General features: G+C 37.4%; 2 protein-coding genes and 2 pseudogenes across 2 annotated transcripts; 2 read left to right on the top strand and 2 right to left on the bottom strand.

Annotated features, from left to right (window-relative positions):
* Positions 1 to 7,951: 7,951 nt before the first annotated feature.
* On the top strand, positions 7,952 to 9,434 carry LOC149148333 (uncharacterized). Its single transcript, XM_089438242.1, has 7 exons — positions 7,952 to 8,041; positions 8,145 to 8,341; positions 8,445 to 8,525; positions 8,606 to 8,686; positions 8,791 to 8,870; positions 9,136 to 9,216; positions 9,317 to 9,434. The coding sequence occupies exons 2-7, from the start codon at positions 8,296 to 8,298 to the stop codon at positions 9,326 to 9,328; spliced, it is 381 nt and encodes a 126-aa protein (XP_089294368.1). The 5' UTR covers positions 7,952 to 8,041; positions 8,145 to 8,295; the 3' UTR covers positions 9,329 to 9,434.
* A 3,621-nt stretch (positions 9,435 to 13,055) lies between these two features.
* Positions 13,056 to 13,409, bottom strand: LOC149148334 (U4/U6 small nuclear ribonucleoprotein Prp31 homolog pseudogene; annotated as a pseudogene).
* A 3,419-nt stretch (positions 13,410 to 16,828) lies between these two features.
* Positions 16,829 to 18,768, bottom strand: LOC149148335 (histone H2A-like; annotated as a pseudogene).
* On the top strand, positions 18,401 to 19,936 carry LOC149148336 (uncharacterized). Its single transcript, XM_089442147.1, has 3 exons — positions 18,401 to 18,441; positions 18,849 to 18,947; positions 19,219 to 19,936. Exons 1-3 carry the CDS (start codon positions 18,401 to 18,403, stop codon positions 19,934 to 19,936), a joined length of 858 nt encoding a protein of 285 aa, XP_089298273.1.
* The last annotated feature ends 1,753 nt before the right edge of the window (positions 19,937 to 21,689 follow it).

Here is a 21,689-nt window from a genome sequence, read left to right on the forward strand (position 1 = left end):
ACAACATGGAAAAGAAATGGAATACTATTATGGGCCTTGAGGTGAAAGACCCTAAAGAGAAAATCATATTTTCTAGTAAAGATTTAGTTTAGTCTGAAGTATACAAGACGAACATGAATATTGACCACGTTGCAAAAATTCCTAAACTAAGAATTAATGATTTTATTCAAGTAGAGGAATCGAATCCAGATGCTTCATGTTCCTTCCAACGTCAAAAAAGCAAAACTCCAAGCTCAATGCCTAGTGCTACCTTACTATGGGAACTGTAAGTATTTTAGAAAAGCCTTGTTTACATGTTGATATTAACAATGCTTTATCATTTGTCATATGTGTTGACATTTCAAAATTTATTTTGTAGTTATACTTGCTCATATGGCCTAGAAGACAAGAGAGAAGAATGGAAAACAAAACCAAGGCATTCAATTGTCAAAAAGAGGGGTTGCCAATGCCATTTTATTATTAAGTTCATGGTTCAAGATCCCGATGTTGCAATAATAACATACAACATGTATGATCATGAAGATGGGCAAGGATGGCCTTGTCATGGCAAACATGAAACTTTAGGTGATGATGTGTTAATTTTAGGTATTTTCTATGCTAGAGCAATTTATTTCAATTTCTTTTCCACATTATCAATCACATCAGCATAAAGTAAATTGCAGATAGAACATAAATATAAATCGCAGAAGACAAGCCAAGACAAGAGGACACAAGATGTGGCGCTAGCCAGGGACAAACCCCACAATGTGGGGACACCCTTGATCAATTCTTTTATGTTCTTCAAAGTTCAGTAGAAAAAGTGAGAGAGATAGTACATTTACAATAGAAGTCAATCACTTTGACTTTATATATTGGCATGAGATCAGCTGAAGACATATTGCTTCAACTGATTCTCTAACGTGACTCGTTCACCTATCATAGTGCTGCATCTCGTCTATTTGCTGCACATTACCGTGTGACATCTTGCTGTACTTTCACATGTGTTGAACCTTGATGACTGAGCTACTCTCATCTTAATGTTTCTCACCATGCTGCATCTTCCATGGTCTTATTCATCATCAAGCTGCCCATGCTCATGATCTCATTCACCATTTATGCTGCCCATGTTAATATCATCATGCATCATTATGCTGCCCATGCTCATATCATCATGCTGCTTATTATGTTGCCCATGATCTCATACATCATGATGCCGATGATCTCATACATCATGTTGCCCATACTCATATCATCATGCATCATTATGCTGCCCATGCTCATATCATCATGTTGCTTATTATGCTGCCCATGATCTCATACATCATGTTGCTTCCTTTGGAGACATATGCTTCGGCTGTTTCGACAGTTCCTAGCAGTTCCGACTTTTCTGGTAGTTCCGACAGTTCCGACATTTTCTGGATTTTTTGGTATTTCCGGCCTTTCCAACAGTTCCGACTTTTCCGCCAGTTCCAGAAGTTCTAGCTTCTCCGAATTTTCCGGCTATTCTGGCTTTTCTGGAAGTTCTGGCTTTTTCGACTTTTCCGACAGTTCTAGCTTTTCCGGCAATTCTGGCAGTTCCAACTTTTCCGGCTTTTCTGGCAGTTCTGACAGTTCCAACTTTTCCAACTTTTCTGGCTTTTCCTTAGGATCTCTCCTCCTACTAAAACCCAAAGACAAGTAGAGAGAGGAATAGATCCAAATGTGTGTCGAAAAGACTTGAAGTCCTCTTCTATTTATACTAAAACGTAGAGGTTGAATAGACATGACTATTGGGCTTCTGAGCCTACATAAGTTGCTGGCCGACTTAACAATTTGTCCATAATATAAATAAATTAATAACTTCATAAATACTTATCGGAATCGAATGATCTTTAGATCAATCCTACACCTCTTAATGAGAGGGATCCAATAAAAATATCAGCTGCCATAAATAATATGACCCACATGGATTTTGGCCCTAGTTGCCAATTTTAAAACTCCCTCTCAACTAGGGAGAACTCCATCCACTGATCCATATGTCCAACTGTACTATCTCTGCCATCAGTGCCCTGCTCAGCTCTACTCTGCTGGCTCTGCTTTGCTCTGCTGGCTCTGCTCTGCTCAACTTAGATTTGCTAAACCATGAAGAAGAAGAATTGATCGAGAATGTGTCATACCATTCTCCACTAACCCGAAGTCAGTCTCAGAGTGTGTACCACTGGTCCCAGACTAGTCCTCAACCGACCCGAAGTTAGTGTCATAGTAGGTACAACTCCTACCACTATTCCCAGACCAGTAATCTACTAAATCGAAGTCAGTCTCAGAGTATGTACCACTGGTCCCAGCCCAGTCCTGAACCAACCCGAAGTCAGTGTCATAGTGGGTACAACTCCTACCACTAGTCCTAGACCAGTATCATTGATCCCAGGTCAATGAAGGGTCATCCTAGCATAGGGAATATATTAGATACAACGATGCATCCATCAGTACTACTATGGTCCCTATCCTCATTTCCCTGCTCATTGATCAGATGAGAGGTACTTCCCATGAGTCCCAGACTGCATGGGTAGGATGCCTCGAGATGAGAACTTAATCAATCTTGTCCTCATAAGAGAACTAATCATCCTGCTACACAATCGCCATGGAGAACACATCATCCAGGCCTCACAGGAGAACTAATCATCCTGCTACACAATCGTCATGGAGAACACATCATCTAGATCTCACAGGAGAATTAATCATCCTGCTACATTCCAGGTGAATACCATGGGTCATTACCATGTGCCATTTTATTTTTATTAATTCTAATATTAGGTTTAATAATGGTTTTTTGCATGATATTAATAACAATCTATTCCATGGTATTTGTCCCATAGTATTTTGGCCACAGGTTTCACCTAAATATAACCCATTTTTTGAGTGTTCGTAAATATAAGGTGACTTATGGAGTAAATATAAAAAAAAAATTATTTGTTTACCATACCTCTCGTTTATTTATATTTTTATTAATTTAGCATACCTCTTTTACAAATATGGTATTTGGCCCATAGGATTCACTTAAATAAACCTATTTCTTAGCCTTCATAAATAAAACGAGGGTTATGGACTAAATATAAAAAGAGGTTTTATTTATTTACGATACGTCTAGTTTATTTATATTTTTATTTATTTACCATACCTCCACTTTACTTATATTTTTATTTGTTTACACCCTTACATGTATATAAGGTGACTTATGCAGTAAATATAAAAAATGTTTTATTTATTTACCATACCTCTCATTTATTTATATTTGTATTAATTTACCATACCTCTTTTATAAATATGGTATTTGGCCCATAGGATTCACTTAAATAAAACCTATTCTTGAAAATGGGCGAATGGATTCACTTAAATAAAACATATTCTTGAAAATGGGCGAATGGAAGGTTGTAAGTCCTAATTTTAAGGGCTAAATTTTCCTTTTTTACCCTCTCCCTTAAAATAAGGTGGGCTATTTGAGGTAATTTGTAAAAATGTACTATGATACAAAATATTCGCCCACTAAAAATTTAAAACCCCTTAATTTCGCCAAAGGGCGAACATTCGCTCCTAAAATTATCCTTGCATAGAGGGCTTTCTTCCACCTGTATGCATGAGATTCCCATTCATGAATCTAAAACTCCACGGGTTTTTCCAAACCTGTGGACCTACTACATGAGGGGAATGGTCCCCTTGTAATATTTTCCTTCGGTACATCTCATACATGTACCTTCATGCTCTTTTTGAATTCAGGCATCCTGGTCACCATCTGACTCACAGACCTCCAGTGTTGAGTCAATGGACATGGTCCCCAGTGGACTTGATACAACCCTTAACTCTAAAACATCTTTGAAAAATCTATTTTCAGACACGTACCTTTCCATCGATGAGTGCCATCCTGAAACCTTAAAATTCCATTTCCGAGATGGACACCTAGTTCTTCTTGCGATCAGGTACATAAAAGAGATTCTGGGGTTCCTCGCTTTCTTTGAAGAGTCGACCATTTCCTTGATGACCTGCATTACTTCTCATTCCTCTGATCATTGAAGATGTCCCTGGAATGTTTGTTATCTTCATCAAGAGATGTGTCTCTACTATTCGGACACTCCTTTGCATGATGGCCAAACTTATTGCAAGCAAGGTATCTATGTTTCCTTCCACCCTTAGATCTGAACTTCCCAATGAAGTGATCTTCCACTGTGCCATTCTGATAATATTCTCTGCTTCCACTTCACCCTTAGTGAACGTAGAAGAGAGATGTGGAACTCATTGATCCTTTTGTCTTGTCCCTATTGTCTTTGGTGATTACTCTTTCACTCTTGCTTGGGCATTGTCTTCACCTCAGCTTTGATACCCTGTTAATTTTAGGTATGTTCTATGCTAGAGCAATTTATTTCAATTTCTTTTCCACATTAGCAATCACATCAGCATAAAGTAAAATGCAGATAGAACATAAATATAAATCACAGAAGACAAGCCAAGACAAGAGGATACAAGATGTGGCGCTAGCCAGGGACAAACCCCACAATGTGGGGAAACCCTTGATCAATTCTTCTTTTATGTTCTTCAAAGTTTAGCAGAGAAAGTGAGAGAGATAGTACATTTACAATAGAAGTCAACACTTTGACTTTTGATATCGGCATGAGATCAGTTGAAGACATATTGCTTCAACTGATTCTCTAAGGTGACTCGTTCACCTATCATAGTGCTGCATCTCGTCTATTTGCTGCACATTACTATGTGACACCTTGCTGTACTATCACATGTGTTGAACCTTGATGACTGAGCTGCTCTCATCTTAATGCTGCTCATCATGCTGCATCTTCCATGGTCTTATTCATCATCAAGCTGCCCATGCTCATGATCTCATTCATCATTATGCTGCCCATGCTCATATCATCATGCATCATTATGCTGCCCATGCTCATATCATCATGCTTCTTATTATGCTGCCCATGATCTCATACATCATGCTGCCTATTATGCTGCCCATGATCTCATACATCATGTTGTCCATACTCATATCATCATGCATCATTATGTTGCCCATGCTCATATCATCATGCTACTTATCATGCTACCCATGGTCTCATACATCATGCTGCCTTCCTTCGGAGACAGATGATCTGGCTATTTCGACAGTTCCTGGTAGTTCTGGCTTTTCTGGCTTTTTTGGCAGTTCCAGCATTTCCTGCATTTTCAGCTTTTCTAGCTTTTCTGGTATTTCTGGCTTTTCTGGTATTTCCATCTTTTCGACATTTCCGGCTTTTCCAGCATTTCCGGCTTTTTTGATTTTTCCAGTAGTTCTGACTTTTCCTCCAGTTTTGACTTTTCCGGCAGTTCCGGCTTTTCTGGCTTTTTCGGCGGTTCTAGTAGTTCCAACTTTTCTCACTTTTCCCGATTTTCTGGTAGTTCCGTCTTTTCTGACAGTTTCGAATTTTTCGACTTTTCCAGCAGTTCTAGCTTTTCCGGGTTTTCCTTAGGATCTCTCCTCCTACTAAAACCCAAAGACAAGTAAAGAGAGGAAGAGATCCAAGTGTGTGTCGAAATGACTTGAAGTCCTCTTCTATTTCTACTAAAACGTAGAGGTTGAATAGACATGACTGTTGGGCTTCTGAGCCTACATAAGTTGTTGGTCGACTTAACAATTTGTCCATAACATAAATAAATTCATAAGTTCATAAATACTTATCGTAATCGGATGGTCTTTAGATCAATCCTACACCTCTCAATGAGAGGGATCTAATAAAAATATCAGCTGCCATAAATAATATGACCCACATGGAGTTTGGCCTTAGTTGCCAATTTTAACATGATGGTCCTCAGAGGAAGCCAAGAATTTCAAGAGACATGATTTCTTATTTAGAAAGTTGTTTTTTCCTTCAAGTGCCAATTGACTCTATTTGTAAAATGCATATTAAGAAATATGTTGACATACATGCCACAGCTCGGGTTAGGGATTTTTTCTTATGCAGAAAAGATATTGTAAACATCTATAATCGTCTGACAAAAGAAAATTACCAACTGCATAACAAAGATGAAATGAGTGTGAATCTCTGGTATGAAAAACACCATAATGATTTCTTCTTCTACCAGAAGCCCAATGGTGGAGAGATCCCTTTTATCGCTGGAATACAAACAAAATGGATGTTGGAAACTATGGTCAAGTTATCCCATAATAGCTTGATATCCATGGACTCAACATTCAGTACAAATAAATATGGAGTGAGTATTTTTGCAATGATAGCTTTAATGAATCATTTTGGTTATAATGATTCAATATGATTATTGACTTAAAATTAACTTCATTTTTTATATGACAATATCAGTTGTACATGCTTGTGGTGTTTGATGAGCAACAAAGTGGGGTTCTAGTCGCATGGGTGGTGATGTCACATAATACATCACAAGATATAGCAGTATGGTTGGAGCACCTCATGCATAGGTGTTTTCAGCTTCATCTTCACTGGAAGGTCAATGCCTTTATGGTTGATGATTCATTGGCTGAAATCATTGCTTTGAGGTAACATCAATATTCTTATTTGACATTGCAAGTTGCATTCATTCTAAATATTTCTCACTTAAAATGAATTAAGTTTGGCAGGAGAATCACTAGATGTGAAGTGATATTGTGTATTTGGGATGTAAGGAGGGCATGGCTAAAGAATGTTAATCGGTTGGCCAACAATTCAGAAAAAGCAAAAGAGATGTTCAATGAACTTGGTTATATCATGAAAAATGTTTCTAATGATGAAGTGGATAATGTAATCAATGGTTTTTTCACCAAATTTGCAACTGAGGAGAAGTTTTTGGACTATTTCCACAAGAATTGGGTTGCTGGTGAAAAGATGCGTAAGTTCGCATACTATTTTTTTTAGTTCATACGTTTTTTTATTTTATAACGACAAGATATATTTACTAGTTCAATTTTTACATTTAGGGATGTGGGTTAAAGGTTGCCAAGATTTTCCTCATTCAAATCAGGAGACAAATAATGTTGTGGAGTCATATCACGGTTATCTCAATACAACATTTCTATGTGATAGACAAAAGAAATGTTCTCGTAAGATGGATTGGATATTCTATACTCTAATAAAAAATGTTGAGCCATGTTATCGATTTAAGGAAATTTTGAAAAAAGAAGGATATTTGAACAACCACAAGAAAGAGATGCATCTTGAATCATCAATGGAAAAGGCTAGAAGAATTCTAGACAGTGATTGCAGGCCTCATGAGAGCATATCTCACACTTATTGGGTGAGGAGTCAAAGTAAACCTAATAAGAAATATCTTATCATATGGCATCGCACAAATTTTATCACTTGTGATTTCCCATGGTCTATTCGTGGAAACATTTGCAAGCATGCCATAAAGGTAGATTGGTTGCATTCCTCCTTAATGGATTCAGACCCTTTATTGGATCTTGATACCACACCTAATGCATTGAATTCCCCTCCTGAGATAAGTATAGAGGCACCAAAACTTGATGCAGATACTGGCACAACTATTATGGATGATGAAAATGTTGAAGACCTTAATTTGTTAAGAGGGGAGTTGTTTGGCTATCTAGACCTGTTTTGGAATAGTCCTCCTTCTACTGTGAGCAAGACAAAACAATTGATTGATTTGGCTAAAAAATTTTGGATGATGTTAATGATCTTCATATTATGGATTATGACTTCACCCTTGGGTTGGGTGCTTATGAGTCATCTTTGAAGAGGAAGAAGAGTTTCCTTAGTCCTAAAAAGAAAAATAAAAGAAGAAAAAAAATTGCCAGCTTCGATATTGATTTGAATGTCCCTGCATCTGAAGATGAACCATTTCAATTTCAACACCTCAACAAGTGTGGTCGTCCTCGCTCTAACAATGCATCCTCTACTGTCCCAAGTAAGTTCTATAGATAGATTAGATATGTGTTTTCTCTTAGCTATGTGCATTGGTTGTTGTTGATGTTGTTAATGTAGTGTTTGAATGTTTACAGGGGAGCACCATCGAAATATTGTGCCTTCACTTGAAGCACGCAGACAGAAGAACCATCGCTTTATTTATCACATGAGTCAAGGTGAATTTGATGGGACACCTAATGATGTAGTCTGTATTCTGATGCCTCTATAAATTACCATCATATTATTTGCTCTGATGGAAATTACATTGTTATCTTACAGATACAACATCTTCTTCAATGGATCGCCCTCCATCCGAACATGATTGGGTCATTGACAACCCCCAAATTGGTGATTTGCTGGGTTTGTTGCTATGATTTTTCTCTTAACTATGTGCACTGGTTGTTATTGATGTTGTTAATGTAGTGTTTGAATGTTTGCAGGGGTGCACCATCCCTCTATTTATCACATCAATCAAGGTGCATTTGATGGGACACCTAATGATGTAGTTTGTATTCTGATGCCTCTATAAATTAAAATCATATTATTTGCATTGATGGAAATTAGATTGTTATGTTACAGATATAATAGCTTCTTCAATGGATCTCCCTCCATTCCAACATGATTGGCTCATTTACAACTCGCAAATTGGTCATTTTCCAGGTTTGTTGCTATGCCGTTTCTCTTATCTGTGTGCACTGGTTGTTGTTGATGTTGTTAATGTAGTGTTTGAATGTTTGCAGGGGTGCACCATCCCAATAATGTGCCTTCACTTAAAGCACATAGAAAGAAGCATCATCCATCTATTTATCACATCATTGAAGGTGCATTTGACGGGACACCTAATTGATGTAGTTTGTATTCTGATGCCTCTATAAATTAACATCATATTATTTGCTCTGATGGAAATTACATTGTTATGTTACAGATACAATAGCTTCTTCAATGGATCTCCCTCCATCCGAACATGATTGGATCATTGACACACCCAAATTGGTCATTTTCCAGGTTTGCTGTTATGCCTTTTCTCTTATCTGTGTGCATTGGTTGTTGTTGATGTTGTTAATGTAGTCTTTGAATATTTGAAGGGGTGCACCATCCCCATACTGTGCCTTCACTTGAAGCATGTAGACAGAAGCACCATCACTCTATTGATCCCATGAGTCAAGGTGCATTTAATGGGATCCATAATTGATATAGTTTGTATTTTGATGCCTATATTAATTCACATGATATTATTTGGTCTGATGGAAATTGCATTGTTATCTTACAGATACAAAAACTTCTTCAATGGATCAACCTCCATCCGAACATGATTGGCTCATTGACAACACCCAAATTGGTGATTTTCCAGGTTTGTTTCCATGTTTATGCTCTTAGTTTGCTCTTAAATTGAGTAGTGGTTGTTGTTGCCATTGTTAATATGGTGTCTGAATGTTTGCATATTGAACCAGGACACAGAATAAACCAACAGGGCTAAGGAAAAGACATAAAGGTTAACCAACTTGTAGGCTTCTCAAACAAGTTGTGAGAGAAAATTCATCTTCTTCTTCTTTAATCTCCCACATACCAACATTCGTGTCATGAATGTCATTGCAGTTGATGATGCTAGGTTGTTGAGGATTCTTAGTGTAGTGACCAGCTTTTTTTAGGTGTGATTCTTATATATGAGGAGTTGTTTGTTAGGGTTTTCTTGGTTTCGCTGGCTAGGGTTTGAAATTGTTCCAACTTGTGATAAGTTGCAAGTATGTACATGTACTTCATCTTTTCTATATAAATAAAGTGTTTCAATGGTCCAATAATCGAGTACTTGCATATTTGATTATGAGCTTGTCTTCTCTTTCTTCATTAGGTAATTTCCAACACTTTTTTTTTAATGACAATTTCACATGACAGAATGCAATAAATCATTATATACAACAAAGACTTCAATGCCTCTTGCACCTAAAGCACTTCTTATATAAAAGGGAAGTAGCTGATATGTATGGTATATGTAGACTTGAAGATGTGTCTCTTTGACAACACTTTTTTTGTTTTTGGTTTAAAAATAAATCAACTTTACCAATACATTTATTAATGGTTATTGCTGTGCATGCTCATATTTCTTCAAAATGGAGTTCTTCTGTGGTATTTTCTAAAATAAAATTCATGTGTCTATACTAAAACGAGTTGCTGGACCTGTACATAATTTCTGGGAAAATTCAAACATTTGAAGGTGACATATGCATACTCCTATGTATGCATTGCCCATGTGGAAGGTGCTGATATTATTGATATTTTATCTTAATTAAAGCAACACTTATATGTAGTCATATATCTCTTATTTTCTCACTGATATTTCTCAATCTATCCCACAATTGTTGGTTGCCCCATGGGTTATTAGTGGTATGTGTATTTTCATCTTTAATAAAAGTGATCTTGGCATGTTCAAAAATCTTGCTACCATATGGATTTTATGTTATTTGTGTTATATTGAAGTCTCTTTGGCATATATGTTCATTGTACCTTCCTATTTGTAGATAAAAGCTCAAACAGTCACCTACAACAATGTGTAAACCAACACTTCGACAAAATATCAAAATGGCTAGAATTGTATAAACATATAATATCAGTGGTCATATTTCTTTAGGATGGAGTTTTTTTGTGGTATTTTCTAAAATAAAATTCATGTGTCTATACTAAAACAAGCTATTGGACAGTGTTCTGCAAAGCAGAATTGTGTTAAATAATCGAGCTCAAAGCAATTGGATTAGCACAAGAAACATTCTAGGTGTTATCTGATAAAAGGGAAAGCATGTGTGTTCAATTGTTTAAAATAGTTTCCAAAAGTAGACAATGACATCGATGAAGATGAACACAAATAAAAAGTAAGACCGCAAGACTTAGGAAATCAAAATTAAGCATTCAAATAGGTACATCTAAAATTGTTGATATTTGATTTGGTGATTCTCTCACAATGACTTGTTCAAGGTATGGTACAAAGGTTCCCGTCCGTATTTCCCTTGTTTGGGCTTGGGTGTTTCTTGGCTTCAAAAAAAGTGAGAACTAGTTGAAGGAACTTTTCAATGTGTTGTTGAAGCAGGGAGGCTAACTGTGATGCCATTCTTCCCATGTCCTTCTTTGTTGAACAACCCAGCAAACCCAATGTTTGTGCCTTGATTCTAAGCACTGTGATTGCCTAGAATAAGCTAAAGGGAAAATAGAGTGATTAGGGGGCTCCTTGTTGCACAAGTCTGCCACTTTCATTTCAACCTTTTGGACTTGGACAGTGTTTTGCAAGTGAATATTTACACAGATAAGGGTACAGACATACCTATAAAAAAAATGTTCAATTTGTGCCTTGCTACGAAGTGCTTCATTTCTTTTGTTCCAAATCAATTAGAGGAGTTTGATCCTAAGAAGCTGCCACTTTGCTTTAAATTCAACTAACAAAAGGAGTTTGTCACTTGTTAAGGTGATTTTCTAGGAGATGCCTATTGGGAGTATCTAGCTACAAAGTTTAGATCCAATTTTGGGTGTTATATATCTTCTCATTGCAGCACACAAGTTATATACCTAAACTGTTAAGTTTAAAGAAACTAGAAATGCAAAGTCTTTGGTTCAACTGTCTCATGGAAAAAAAATTTAGCAACTAACAATCGACATGCACGCATTCTCAAAGCAGGTGGTGTGCTCTGGAAAATCTCTGTTTGTTCAAGGTATCCAACACGAAACTGTGAAGTCATTGTTGAAAATATTGCCAAATTATTTTTCTTTGCACCAAGAAGCTGCACATTACAAGCTGGCATTTTAGCCAGTGAAGAGAGACCCCCTGCAGTACCCATCAATTTCGCTACAACCCCACTCCTTGCAATAACAGACAAATTGGGGGCAATGTATCCCATCCTACTCTCAACAAAATCCAAAACCTTATTTTTTTTTGCATCAAGTGCAAGTGCTCTATCACAGGCATCTAAAGCCTTTTGCAAGTTTTCTTCTGATAGGGGCTTACTACTAGTGGTATAGGCAGTGACAGAAACAACCATAATGATTGCCGAAGGTAAAAGACCCTCAAGATCAACCAGAGTTAAATCGATCTCATTTCTAATTTTCTTTTCAACTAGAGCATAATCAATTGGATGGTGTACAAGAGATTCTAACTCGAGAAACTTCAACCATGAGTAAAGGGATAACCATGAGTGTAACGACTTATGATGGTTCTACTTATCTTGTCATGAATTAATTGCTTAAGTAGGTGAGATACATTGGATTAGGTGTTGCATTTGGGTTGTTGGTGTGACAAGGTGTTTGGGGGGCATTATGGTTGGAGTTTGTTGGCACAAGACGCATATAAGTTAGTTGAGTATGAAATTATTTGATGTGGTGGTGATTGCATGCCCATAATGCATGAGACAACTTTAGATTGGCATGTGACAGCAATACATGTGAGATAATTGCATTAATGGAAAATGTAGAAATTGAGGTGAAGTTGGAGTTGGTGGTTTAATGAAGGCAAGAAGTGCATAGACATAGCTAAATGTGTGGTGACCAAGGTGAGACCATTTTATAAGAAAAACCTTGGCCACATTTGTTTGGGTTAGACAGGCCCACTGGTAGACCATTGTGACTTAGATGAAATTCTGTCAATCAACAAGTTCAAGTTTTTCATATTACCCTTCATAAAATTTTATAAATCTTCTATTGTTGATCACATTGTAATGTCATAGTTACCAACCAATCTCTTTTGTTTTCAAGCTTCAAAGCTTCTCTGTCATTGGTGGCTTCTTTGTGAGTTATTTTAGGCAACCATCTAATCAATGGTGATTGGTTGAAAAAGAGAATCCCTTTTGATATCCTCTCCCTGGAAATGCAGGCGGAGGTAAGTAGAAGAGAAGGGAAGGTCCTAAACATTCACATGTTCTATTCCAATAAGTCAGGATTGCATGCCACTTTGCTTTAAATTCAATGAAAAAAAGGAGTTTCTCACTTGTTAATGTGATTTTCTAGGAGATGCCTATTGGGAGTATCTAGCTACAAAGTTTAGATCCAATTTCGGGTGTCATATATCTTCTCATTGCAGTCCATGAGTTATATACCTGAACTGTTAAGTTTAAAGAAACTGGAAATGCAAAGGCTCTGGTTCATCTGTTTCATGGAAAAAAAATTAGCAACTAACAATCGACATGCATGCATTCTCAGAGCAAGTGGCATGCTCTAGAAAATCTTTGTTTGTTCAAGGTATCCAACACGAAACTGTGAAGTCGCTGTTGAAAATCTTGCCAAATTCTTTTGCTTTGCACCTAGAAGCTGCACATTACAAGCTGACATTTTAGTCAGTGAAGAGAGACCCCCTGCAGTACCCATCAATTTTGCTGCAACCGCACTCCCTGTAATAGCAGACAAATTGGGGGAAATGTATCCCATCCTACTCTCAACAAAATCCAATACCTTCTGTTTTGCTGCATCAAGTGCAAGCGCTCTATTACAGGCATCTAAAGTCTTTTGCAACTTTTCTTCTGATAGAGGCTTACCACTAGTGGTAGATGTAGTGACAGAAACAACCATCATGGTTGTCGAAGGTAAAAGACCCTCAAGATCAACTAGAGTTAAATTGATCTCATTTCCAATTTTCTTTACAATTGGAGCATAATCAATTTGATGGTGTACAAGAGATTCTAACTCAGGAAAATTCAACCATGAGTAAAGGGATAACCATGAGTGTAACGACTTATGATGGTTCTACTTATCTTGTCATGAATTAATTTCTTAACTAGGTGAGATACATTGGATTAGGTATTGCATTTGGGTTGTTGGTGTGACAAGGGGTTTGGGGGACATTATGGTTGGAGTTTGTTGGCACAAGACTCATATAAGTTAGTTGAGTATGAAATTATTTGGTGTGGTAGTGATTGCATGCCCATAATGCATGAGACAACTTTAGATTGGCATGTGACAACAATACATGTGAGATAATTGCATTAATGGAAAATGTAGAAATTGAGGTGAAGTTGGAGTTGGTGGTTTAATGAAGGCAAGAAGTGCATATACATAGCTAGATGTGTGGTGACCAAGGTGAGACCATTTTATAAGAAAAACCTTGGCCACATTTGTTTGGGTTAGAGAGGCCCACTGGTAGACCATTGTGACTTAGATGAAATTCTGTCAATCAGCAAGTTCAAGTTTTCATATTACCCTTCATAAAATTTTATAAATCTTCTATTGTTGATCACATTGGAATGTCATAGTTTCCAACCAATCTCTTTCTGTTTTCAAGCTTCAAGGCTTCTCTGTCTTTGGTGGTTTGTTTGTGAGTTCTTTTAGGTAACCATCTAATCAATGGTGAGTTGAAAAAGAGAATCCCTTTTGATATGCTCTCCTTGGAAATGCAGGCAGAGGTAAGTAGAAGAGAAGGGAAGGTCCTAAACATTCACATGTATAGTTCCAATAAGTCAGTATTGCTTCTATCCAGAATCGAGGCTATGGATGGACTTGGTCTTGATGTTAAGCAAGCAATCTTAAGTCGCCTCAATGGATTTTCACTAGATGTATTTCGAGCAGAGGTAATGTAATGTTTCAATTGATTACCCATTAAACTGTAATAGCTCCTAGTCTAACTCTATTATTTTGCACACTGTGATCAACAATCCATTGGGGAAGATGTTACAACAGAGGAGATCAAAGCATTGTTGCTGCAGACTGCAGACAATTAAGATGGAATGTAGTAAACATAATTTGATACACATCTTCAAATGCCCCTTCTACTAAAAACCATAATATCATTTCAGTCAGAATTCAGAACAAAACACATTGAATTCCCATGGTGGAAACCCTCTCTCCACAGGGATTTTGATATAGAAGATGAAGCAGGGTTACATTACATATTAGGTTGACAATACTCTAAGAACCTGTGCCAGGGGTTGGCTGAGACAGCCTTGAAGCTATCCACATATCAAATTTTTTAGATTATGTTAGTATAGTCATGTCATAGCAATCTAAATTGATAAACTTATTTGTACTCATGTGAAGGCTGGCATTTTGGTAGTTTGTTTCCATGTTACACATCACAATGAACATTTAATCATAGAAGTCTAGTTGTAGGATTAATACCTGTGATCCTTATTCCAGCAGAAATTATGTAGCAGTGATCATGGCAGAAACAAATATTTTGTTGTAGCCCTTTAAATTTCTAGATTTAATTTATTGATCTCAATCTACTGTAACAAACAGTTTTAACAGACATGTTGGGTTTGGCCTGGTGTTGCAGGTCAAACCTGGCCTATTGTTTGAAGGCCTTGGTGATTCAAAGAAATTTTGACTTTGTAGGAATTGTTTGAACAGTGAGTACGTGCTGGTGTCTGATGGGTCGTTAATGAGTTTGACTCATTTCCCAGTCAGGAAAACCTGCTTGCCTCTCTGTAAAGCCACAAAAGTTATTTTTTAAACATGAAGTGTGAATTTTTTTAAAATATTTTTGTGCTTGCCTATATTCAGTAGCCAAGTCAAACTTGACAACTTTGCCTCAAAGGTTTTTTGGTTTTTTTTAATGACCTAGTCAACTTCTTTGTTATATGTTGTCAAGCATTAACAAGATTGTTTTAAATGTTTTAACTTCTTTTCAATAACCACTCATTGCTTAATATATAAATTGTATTAATGGTTTCCATGCACTAATAGTTGGTTCTTGTTCATCTCACACATGTTAAATACTTGTGATTGGATTCCTTATCATGTTATGGGTTAGAAAATTCAATATTAGCAAACTAGAGCTTTCAGTGATTGACCTCCTTAGCCAAAATAAAGGAACATCAAAGGGCACAGTATCTGATAAAGGGTTTAAAATAATCAACGGACTAGTAGGTCTTTACCAAAGCATGAATACCATAACTTGATCTTATTTTGAACTTTTATTATAGCTGTCATGGGTTATAGTGTATTTGAATTGCAGTCTTAAAAAACTCTATTATGCAGATGTTGAATATAGGTTATAGTGTATTTGAATTGCAGTCTTAAAAAACTCTATTATGCAGATGCTGAATATTTGATCAAACTATATACAATTTTTATTTGGAAGAGTGTATTACTGCATTTTTGTTTTGCTGCACTTTATTATGGGTTCAGAATACAAGTTTTATCTTGTTTAGATTGGGCCGTTGGTTCCAGATAGCAATTTATGTGCTGGATGGTGGTACTTACAGTGTCTAATAGATAATATCTTGACTAATGGTTGTCTGATTATGTGCTCCTAAGTTTCAGGAACACGGTTAAGGTTTTTCCACTTCTATTATGGTTCCAAGAAGTTTGCTTAACATTATGAATTGTGATATTTTAAGAGGTTTGCCTGGTCATTTTAGAAGTAGTTGGTTTCTTTCTTTTCATAGTCTCCCTGATCCTCTATTCACTACGTATTCCTTAAAATTAAATCACTCTTGCAAGAGTCTCGCTGTGTATATATATATATGGTCTTCTGTTGACATATGCTTTATATTGGCCACTTGATGAGTTAGTTTACGAGCGACTGGGTTGCAGGGCCTAAAGAAAATAATAGCATGAACGAGTTAATGGATTCCATGGTTAAAGATATGGAGGAGGACACATTGAATTCAGTCTCTGCTATTAAATTACAACCCCCTTCCTATTGGGTAAGTTTTTAGCATTTCTCGCTGATTGTTGATATCATCAATTTGTTTCAGAGTTTCATGGTGAGAATCATTTGGATTTGAGTTGGCCTTGGATGAGGAAGCAATTGGATCCTTAAATTTATTTGTATCACTTATCTTAAAATGTCAACACAATTAAAGGTTATGGTTTCTGAATTTAATGATTTGCCCAAATATGGTAGATACTGTACCAAGAATATAACCACCTTTAGTCTTTCAGAAATTAAAACAGGGATTATATTTAATAATAAGCGAGAACCTGCAATTCACAATAGGCTTTTGTGTTTCAAACTTATAAAACTTGGCAAATGAACCACATAGAAAAAAGGATTTTAATCCAAATTATTTACTATACAAAAGGCATCACCACCAGTCTCCAGATCGATTCCACGCGAACAAAACAGGGAGCAACATGGCCATACAGGCACCGTAACCCATAAAACCTTTGAAGGCTACAACATTAGCATCAAAGTCACACAAAAAAAACCAAAAATCACGAAACCCAGGCCCACTGATATTCAAATCAAGCACATTTGTATTCATGGCTATGGATGCTTAAAAACACACCAAAACCCCAAAATCGAAATGCCACTAGGACTTCTTTGAACCTTTAGCCTTCTCTGGTGTCTTTTCTCCAGCCTTCTTGGGTAAGAGCACCTCGTGAATGTTGGGAATAACACCTCCATGAGCTATGGTAACTTTCTGGAAAAGCTTTCCCAATTCATCGTCATTTCTCACGGCCAGCTAAATATGGCGGGGAATTATCCTATTCTTCTTGTTGTCTCTGGCAGCATTTCCTGCCAATTCAAGAACCTCAGCTGCTAGGTATTCAAGCACAACTTCAAGAAAAATGGGGGCTCAATCCCAATCATTTTGGCATATCTGCCATTCTTCAGATATTTGGCGAGCCTTCCAACAGGAAATTGAAGGTTGGCATTGACTGATTTCGTGATGGGCTTTTTCTTGGATCCTCCCTTTTGGCCCCTTGCACCCTTCCCTGACTTAGTAGAGGTTTCCATAGGTAGCGCTCTGTCAATTTACAACAATCCAGGAGTTACATAGTACACAATAATGCAGATGCTATGAGGCGAAGACACACGGATCAACCACCTCTAGTTTATCAAAATCCAACAACCTTCAATGGCTCACATAATCAAATATCACATCCACCTAAAGTGCCATTGGGGCACTCTGTCTACCTTTTCATTTTCATTATAGATGATATATTCAGAACTGAGAAAACCCATATGGTGAACACAATATGAAATAGGAAATGCCTTGAACAATACTCAAATAAATTTAGCCTTAATTGTGGCAATGTATTTATTTATCCCACTACTACAGCTAGCAGAGATGGCCTTTTAGAGCTTGGAAATGGTTTTATTTTCCCTTGCAAAGGCATTTCTATGCCGTAGTGCTCGGTGGTCAGGCTCTGGGAAAGGGTGGGGTAGTAGGGGATGCAGTCAGCTCCCATTTTGCGCACATCCTGAAATCATTTCAGTCCACGGCACCACGCGTTTAGACATTTTATCAAAAATTTCCAAAGCCTCCTCAACTTACCCATTCTGCACAAATCCTGCAACCATGGCCATCCGAGCGACCATATCTGGCTCAGTGATCTCCTTAAACATCTTTAACGCTTCACCCACCTATCCATTCTGTGCATACCCAACGATCACCACTATCCATAAAACCACATTTCGCTCGCTCGGTGGCCAGGCTCTGGGCAAGGGCGAGATAGCAGGGGATGCTCCCGTTCACATGAATTTTTCAAATCGAGTTGGAGCGGTTGCCATACTCTTGTTAAGGCATTGGTGGGGTTGGTGAAATTGAAATAGGCAGTCGGCGTGCGAGGTGACGGTTACAGAGGTAACAGAGTAGTGTTCCAGCAAGGTGAGGGAGATGGAGGTGAGGGAAAAGCCGGTTGGTAGTGTTCCAGCAAGGTGAGGGAGAGGGTAGTGAGGGAAAAGCCGGTTGGATTGTTGGCAAGAATAATGTTCTTTTCGGATGATCAGAATCTTCGAAAAATTGCATTATAGACTACTCCATTATTAAACCCTCCCAACCACCCAGGATAACATCCATAGACAAGCATTCCTGTAGTTGTTCATACCAAAAAACTAATCTACTAAATCCTTTCAATTCCAAACAATTCGCTATTGTGCTTAATAATGGCAGGGTTGCATATATAAAACATTATCCATAATACTCCAGAGTGGTTTGTCTGCGAGGTTGATAGCAGAGAAACGTGGTCTTGATTGTCTAAATCAAGAAGTTGTAACTCTGTTTGCTCAGAGATGGATGGAATATTCGCAGTTTATGGAATCCTTGTGTGCGAGTTTTTGTGCAGATACGTTATTGTTCTAGTGCTACTTACAATTGATTTTGTGCGGATACGTTATTGTTCTGGTTTCTTAGTAAATAAAACTACCACTGACAATCTTATAATGTATAGCTAATTATAACCATCATAGAATGTATAGCTAAATATAAGCAAACAAATATTAATATGGAAATGGAAAAATTTAGTGTTTGTTTAATTATTATTTGGGTTTTTGGTTGGAATTTGGCAAAATAATTTTTGAATAAATTGTAATGTTTTCTCCAATTTCAAGTTCTGTAGTTCATAATATTTTAAAAATATTTCCTCTAAAATTATATTCATAAATATTTGGTTAATGCTTTTGAGTTTGATCACAACAAGATTGGGGTAAATGCAGGTCAAAAGACCCTCTGGCAGACGGGCTCAGGAAGGAATTTTTGAACAGGAACCTGGTGGATATTCTGCCCAATAAAATGAAGCCTACTTGGGATAACAGCAGGACTGGGAAGGCTTATATAGCCAAGAGGATTGATCGTTTCATTATTCATGCGAGCATCATTGGAAAACTGGGAATTCTAGTTTCGTCTATAGGAAACGACTTCACTTCCGACCATAGACCTATTTACCTCGAATGGCGTGGTAAGGATTACAGGCTCGGCTATTCATTTAAATTCAACAGAATCTATTTAGAAGATCTATCATTTAATGAAGTCATCTCAAACAAATGGAAGGAATTACTGGAATCTGAAATGGCTCCTTTCATGACATTTCGGGAAAAGATTGCAAGCCTGAGGACTGTGGCAAAGTACTGGCAAATTCGAAAGAAAAGGAAGGATAAACAAGAACTAAATGACATCCAAAAGGAGTTGGATACCCTATTAAATACAGCAGATCTGAATACTCTGTTTCTTGGCCTGAAAGACCTAATAAGAAATTTGGAGAAAAGAAAACAATTGCTTTTGATAAAGGAGGAGTTTACATGGAGGCTTAAGAGCAGAGCCATCTGGCTCAAGGAGGGATATAGGAACACAAGATTTTTTCAGAATTTTGCAACTGCTAGAAGAGAGAAAAATTCTATTTGGAGGATCAAAAATGATAAGGGAGCCTTTCTCTAATCACAGCATGATATCTCGATAGAAGCAACAAGATTTTTTTAGAATCAGTACAGAAGAAATGAGGTTAACATCCAAGATACTCTCTGGGGAATCGAACTGGTTCCGGAAATGTTTGATGAGGCAACAAATGAAAGTTTCCTTAAGCCGATTTCTAAAGAGGAACTTCTAAGTGTTATTAAAGCTTTCAAAAGGGATAAAAGTCCTGGGCCGGATGGATGGCCCATCGAATTTTTCTCTCACTTCTATGACCTTTTTAAAGAGGATCTGCTGTGGATGGTGGAGGCTTCCCGGATGTCAGGAAGTATTCATAGTGCTATTTCTTCTACTCTGATAGCTCTAGTTCCTAAAAAGGCAAGGTCAGACTCATTTCAAGATTTTAGGCCTATATCGCTCTGCAATATCATGTTAAAATTATTTCAAAAATCATAGCTGAGAGGCTAAAGCCCACTCTGAATTCCTTCATCTCAAGGGACCAACATGTGTTCTTAAAAGGCCATATCATTTTGGATGCAGTAGCCATGACTCAGGAAAGTTTGTTCTCAATGCTGTCAAACAAAATGGATGCGGCTATTCTTAAGATAGATCTGCAAAAAGCCTACGATTGCGTAGACTGGGGCTTATTAAGAATTATGTTGGCAAAAATTGGGCTAGAATCACAGGGCATCAACTGGGTAATGTCATGTGTCGAGAATGTCAGATATTCAGTTATCATAAATGGAATACCCTCGTCTTTCTTCTCAGCGGAGAGAGGTCTTCGACAAGGTTGTCCCCTCTCCCCTCTACTTTTTATCCTGGTAATGAACTCTCTCAGCCTACAGATTAACAAGGCTGTTGAGGAAAAGAGATGTCGCCCGGTCAAGATATGCAAGAACATTTCCTTATCTCACAACCTCTTCGTTGATGATGTCCTCATTTTTTCTATGCTCTGTAGAGCTTCCTGGTCTTGCCTAAACTAAATCCTTGAAAATTTTCAGAAAGCAACTGGTCTGATTATTAATAAAGCTAAATCTTCTTTGTTTCACAATGACACAAACATGGAAATCATTTTATGGATTTCTGAGTTGATGGGCATTGCTCCGATTTCAATCAAGGAAGGGATTAAATATTTTGGATTCAACTTAAAGGCTAAGGGAAATTCCAAAGGGGACTGGCAATGGTTATTGGACAGATTCTATAAAAAGATATCAGGCTGGGAGTTTAAGTTTCTTTCTTTAGCGGGCAGGTTCATTTTAGTGCAGGCAGTCCTATCTCAACGGCAGTCTATTGGGCTCATATATTCTTTCTCCCTGCTAGTATCATTAACAAAATGACCAGCCTTGCAGCCAATTTCCTTTGGGGAGGCCAATCAATTCAAAGCAAGATTCACTTAGTTAAGATGGCTTCAATTTCAAAACCTAGGAAGGCTGGTGGTTGGGGCCTTTTAGACATGTACTCTTTTGGAAATGCGCTCCTTTGTAAGTCTCTTTACAGAGGTATTTTTGGAGATGGACCATGGAGCAAGGTTATAAGGATAAAATACTTGAAACGCAGGAACCTAGAATACTGGTACAAAAGAAGATCCATTGGTGTAAGAAAGGGTTCGAAAATTTGGCTAAGTCTCAAGAAAGTTCACCTTTTCCTCTTGGAAAATCTAATATGGAACCTATTCTCGGGATCTAGCATGCTAATTGGCTTTGACTCTATTTTAAATGGACAGGATTTCTCTTTTCCTCCTCCGTTGGTATGTTTCCTTCATAGAACGAGATGCTTTTCT

This window comes from Pinus tabuliformis, chromosome 9 (genome assembly GCF_031772625.1).
Source record: "Pinus tabuliformis cultivar Carrire ecotype Pingquan chromosome 9, CPIR1, whole genome shotgun sequence".
Classification (NCBI taxonomy): Eukaryota; Viridiplantae; Streptophyta; class Pinopsida; order Pinales; family Pinaceae; genus Pinus; species Pinus tabuliformis.

Excerpts from the sequence above, each read along its gene's own strand:
- LOC149148336 (XM_089442147.1), top strand. The coding sequence starts at position 18,401 with ATGGAGGTGAGGGAAAAGCCGGTTGGTAGTGTTCCAGCAAG. Across the intron at positions 18,442-18,848 it reads GTTGGTAGTGTTCCAGCAAG|ATACGTTATTGTTCTAGTGC; the intron begins GTGAGGGAGAGG and ends GTTTTTGTGCAG. Across the intron at positions 18,948-19,218 it reads ACCACTGACAATCTTATAAT|GTCAAAAGACCCTCTGGCAG; the intron begins GTATAGCTAATT and ends GGGTAAATGCAG.
- LOC149148333 (XM_089438242.1), top strand. The coding sequence starts at position 8,296 with ATGTTTGCAGGGGTGCACCATCCCTCTATTTATCACATCAATCAAG. Across the intron at positions 8,342-8,444 it reads TATTTATCACATCAATCAAG|ATATAATAGCTTCTTCAATG; the intron begins GTGCATTTGATG and ends GTTATGTTACAG. Across the intron at positions 8,871-9,135 it reads CCAAATTGGTCATTTTCCAG|ATACAAAAACTTCTTCAATG; the intron begins GTTTGCTGTTAT and ends GTTATCTTACAG.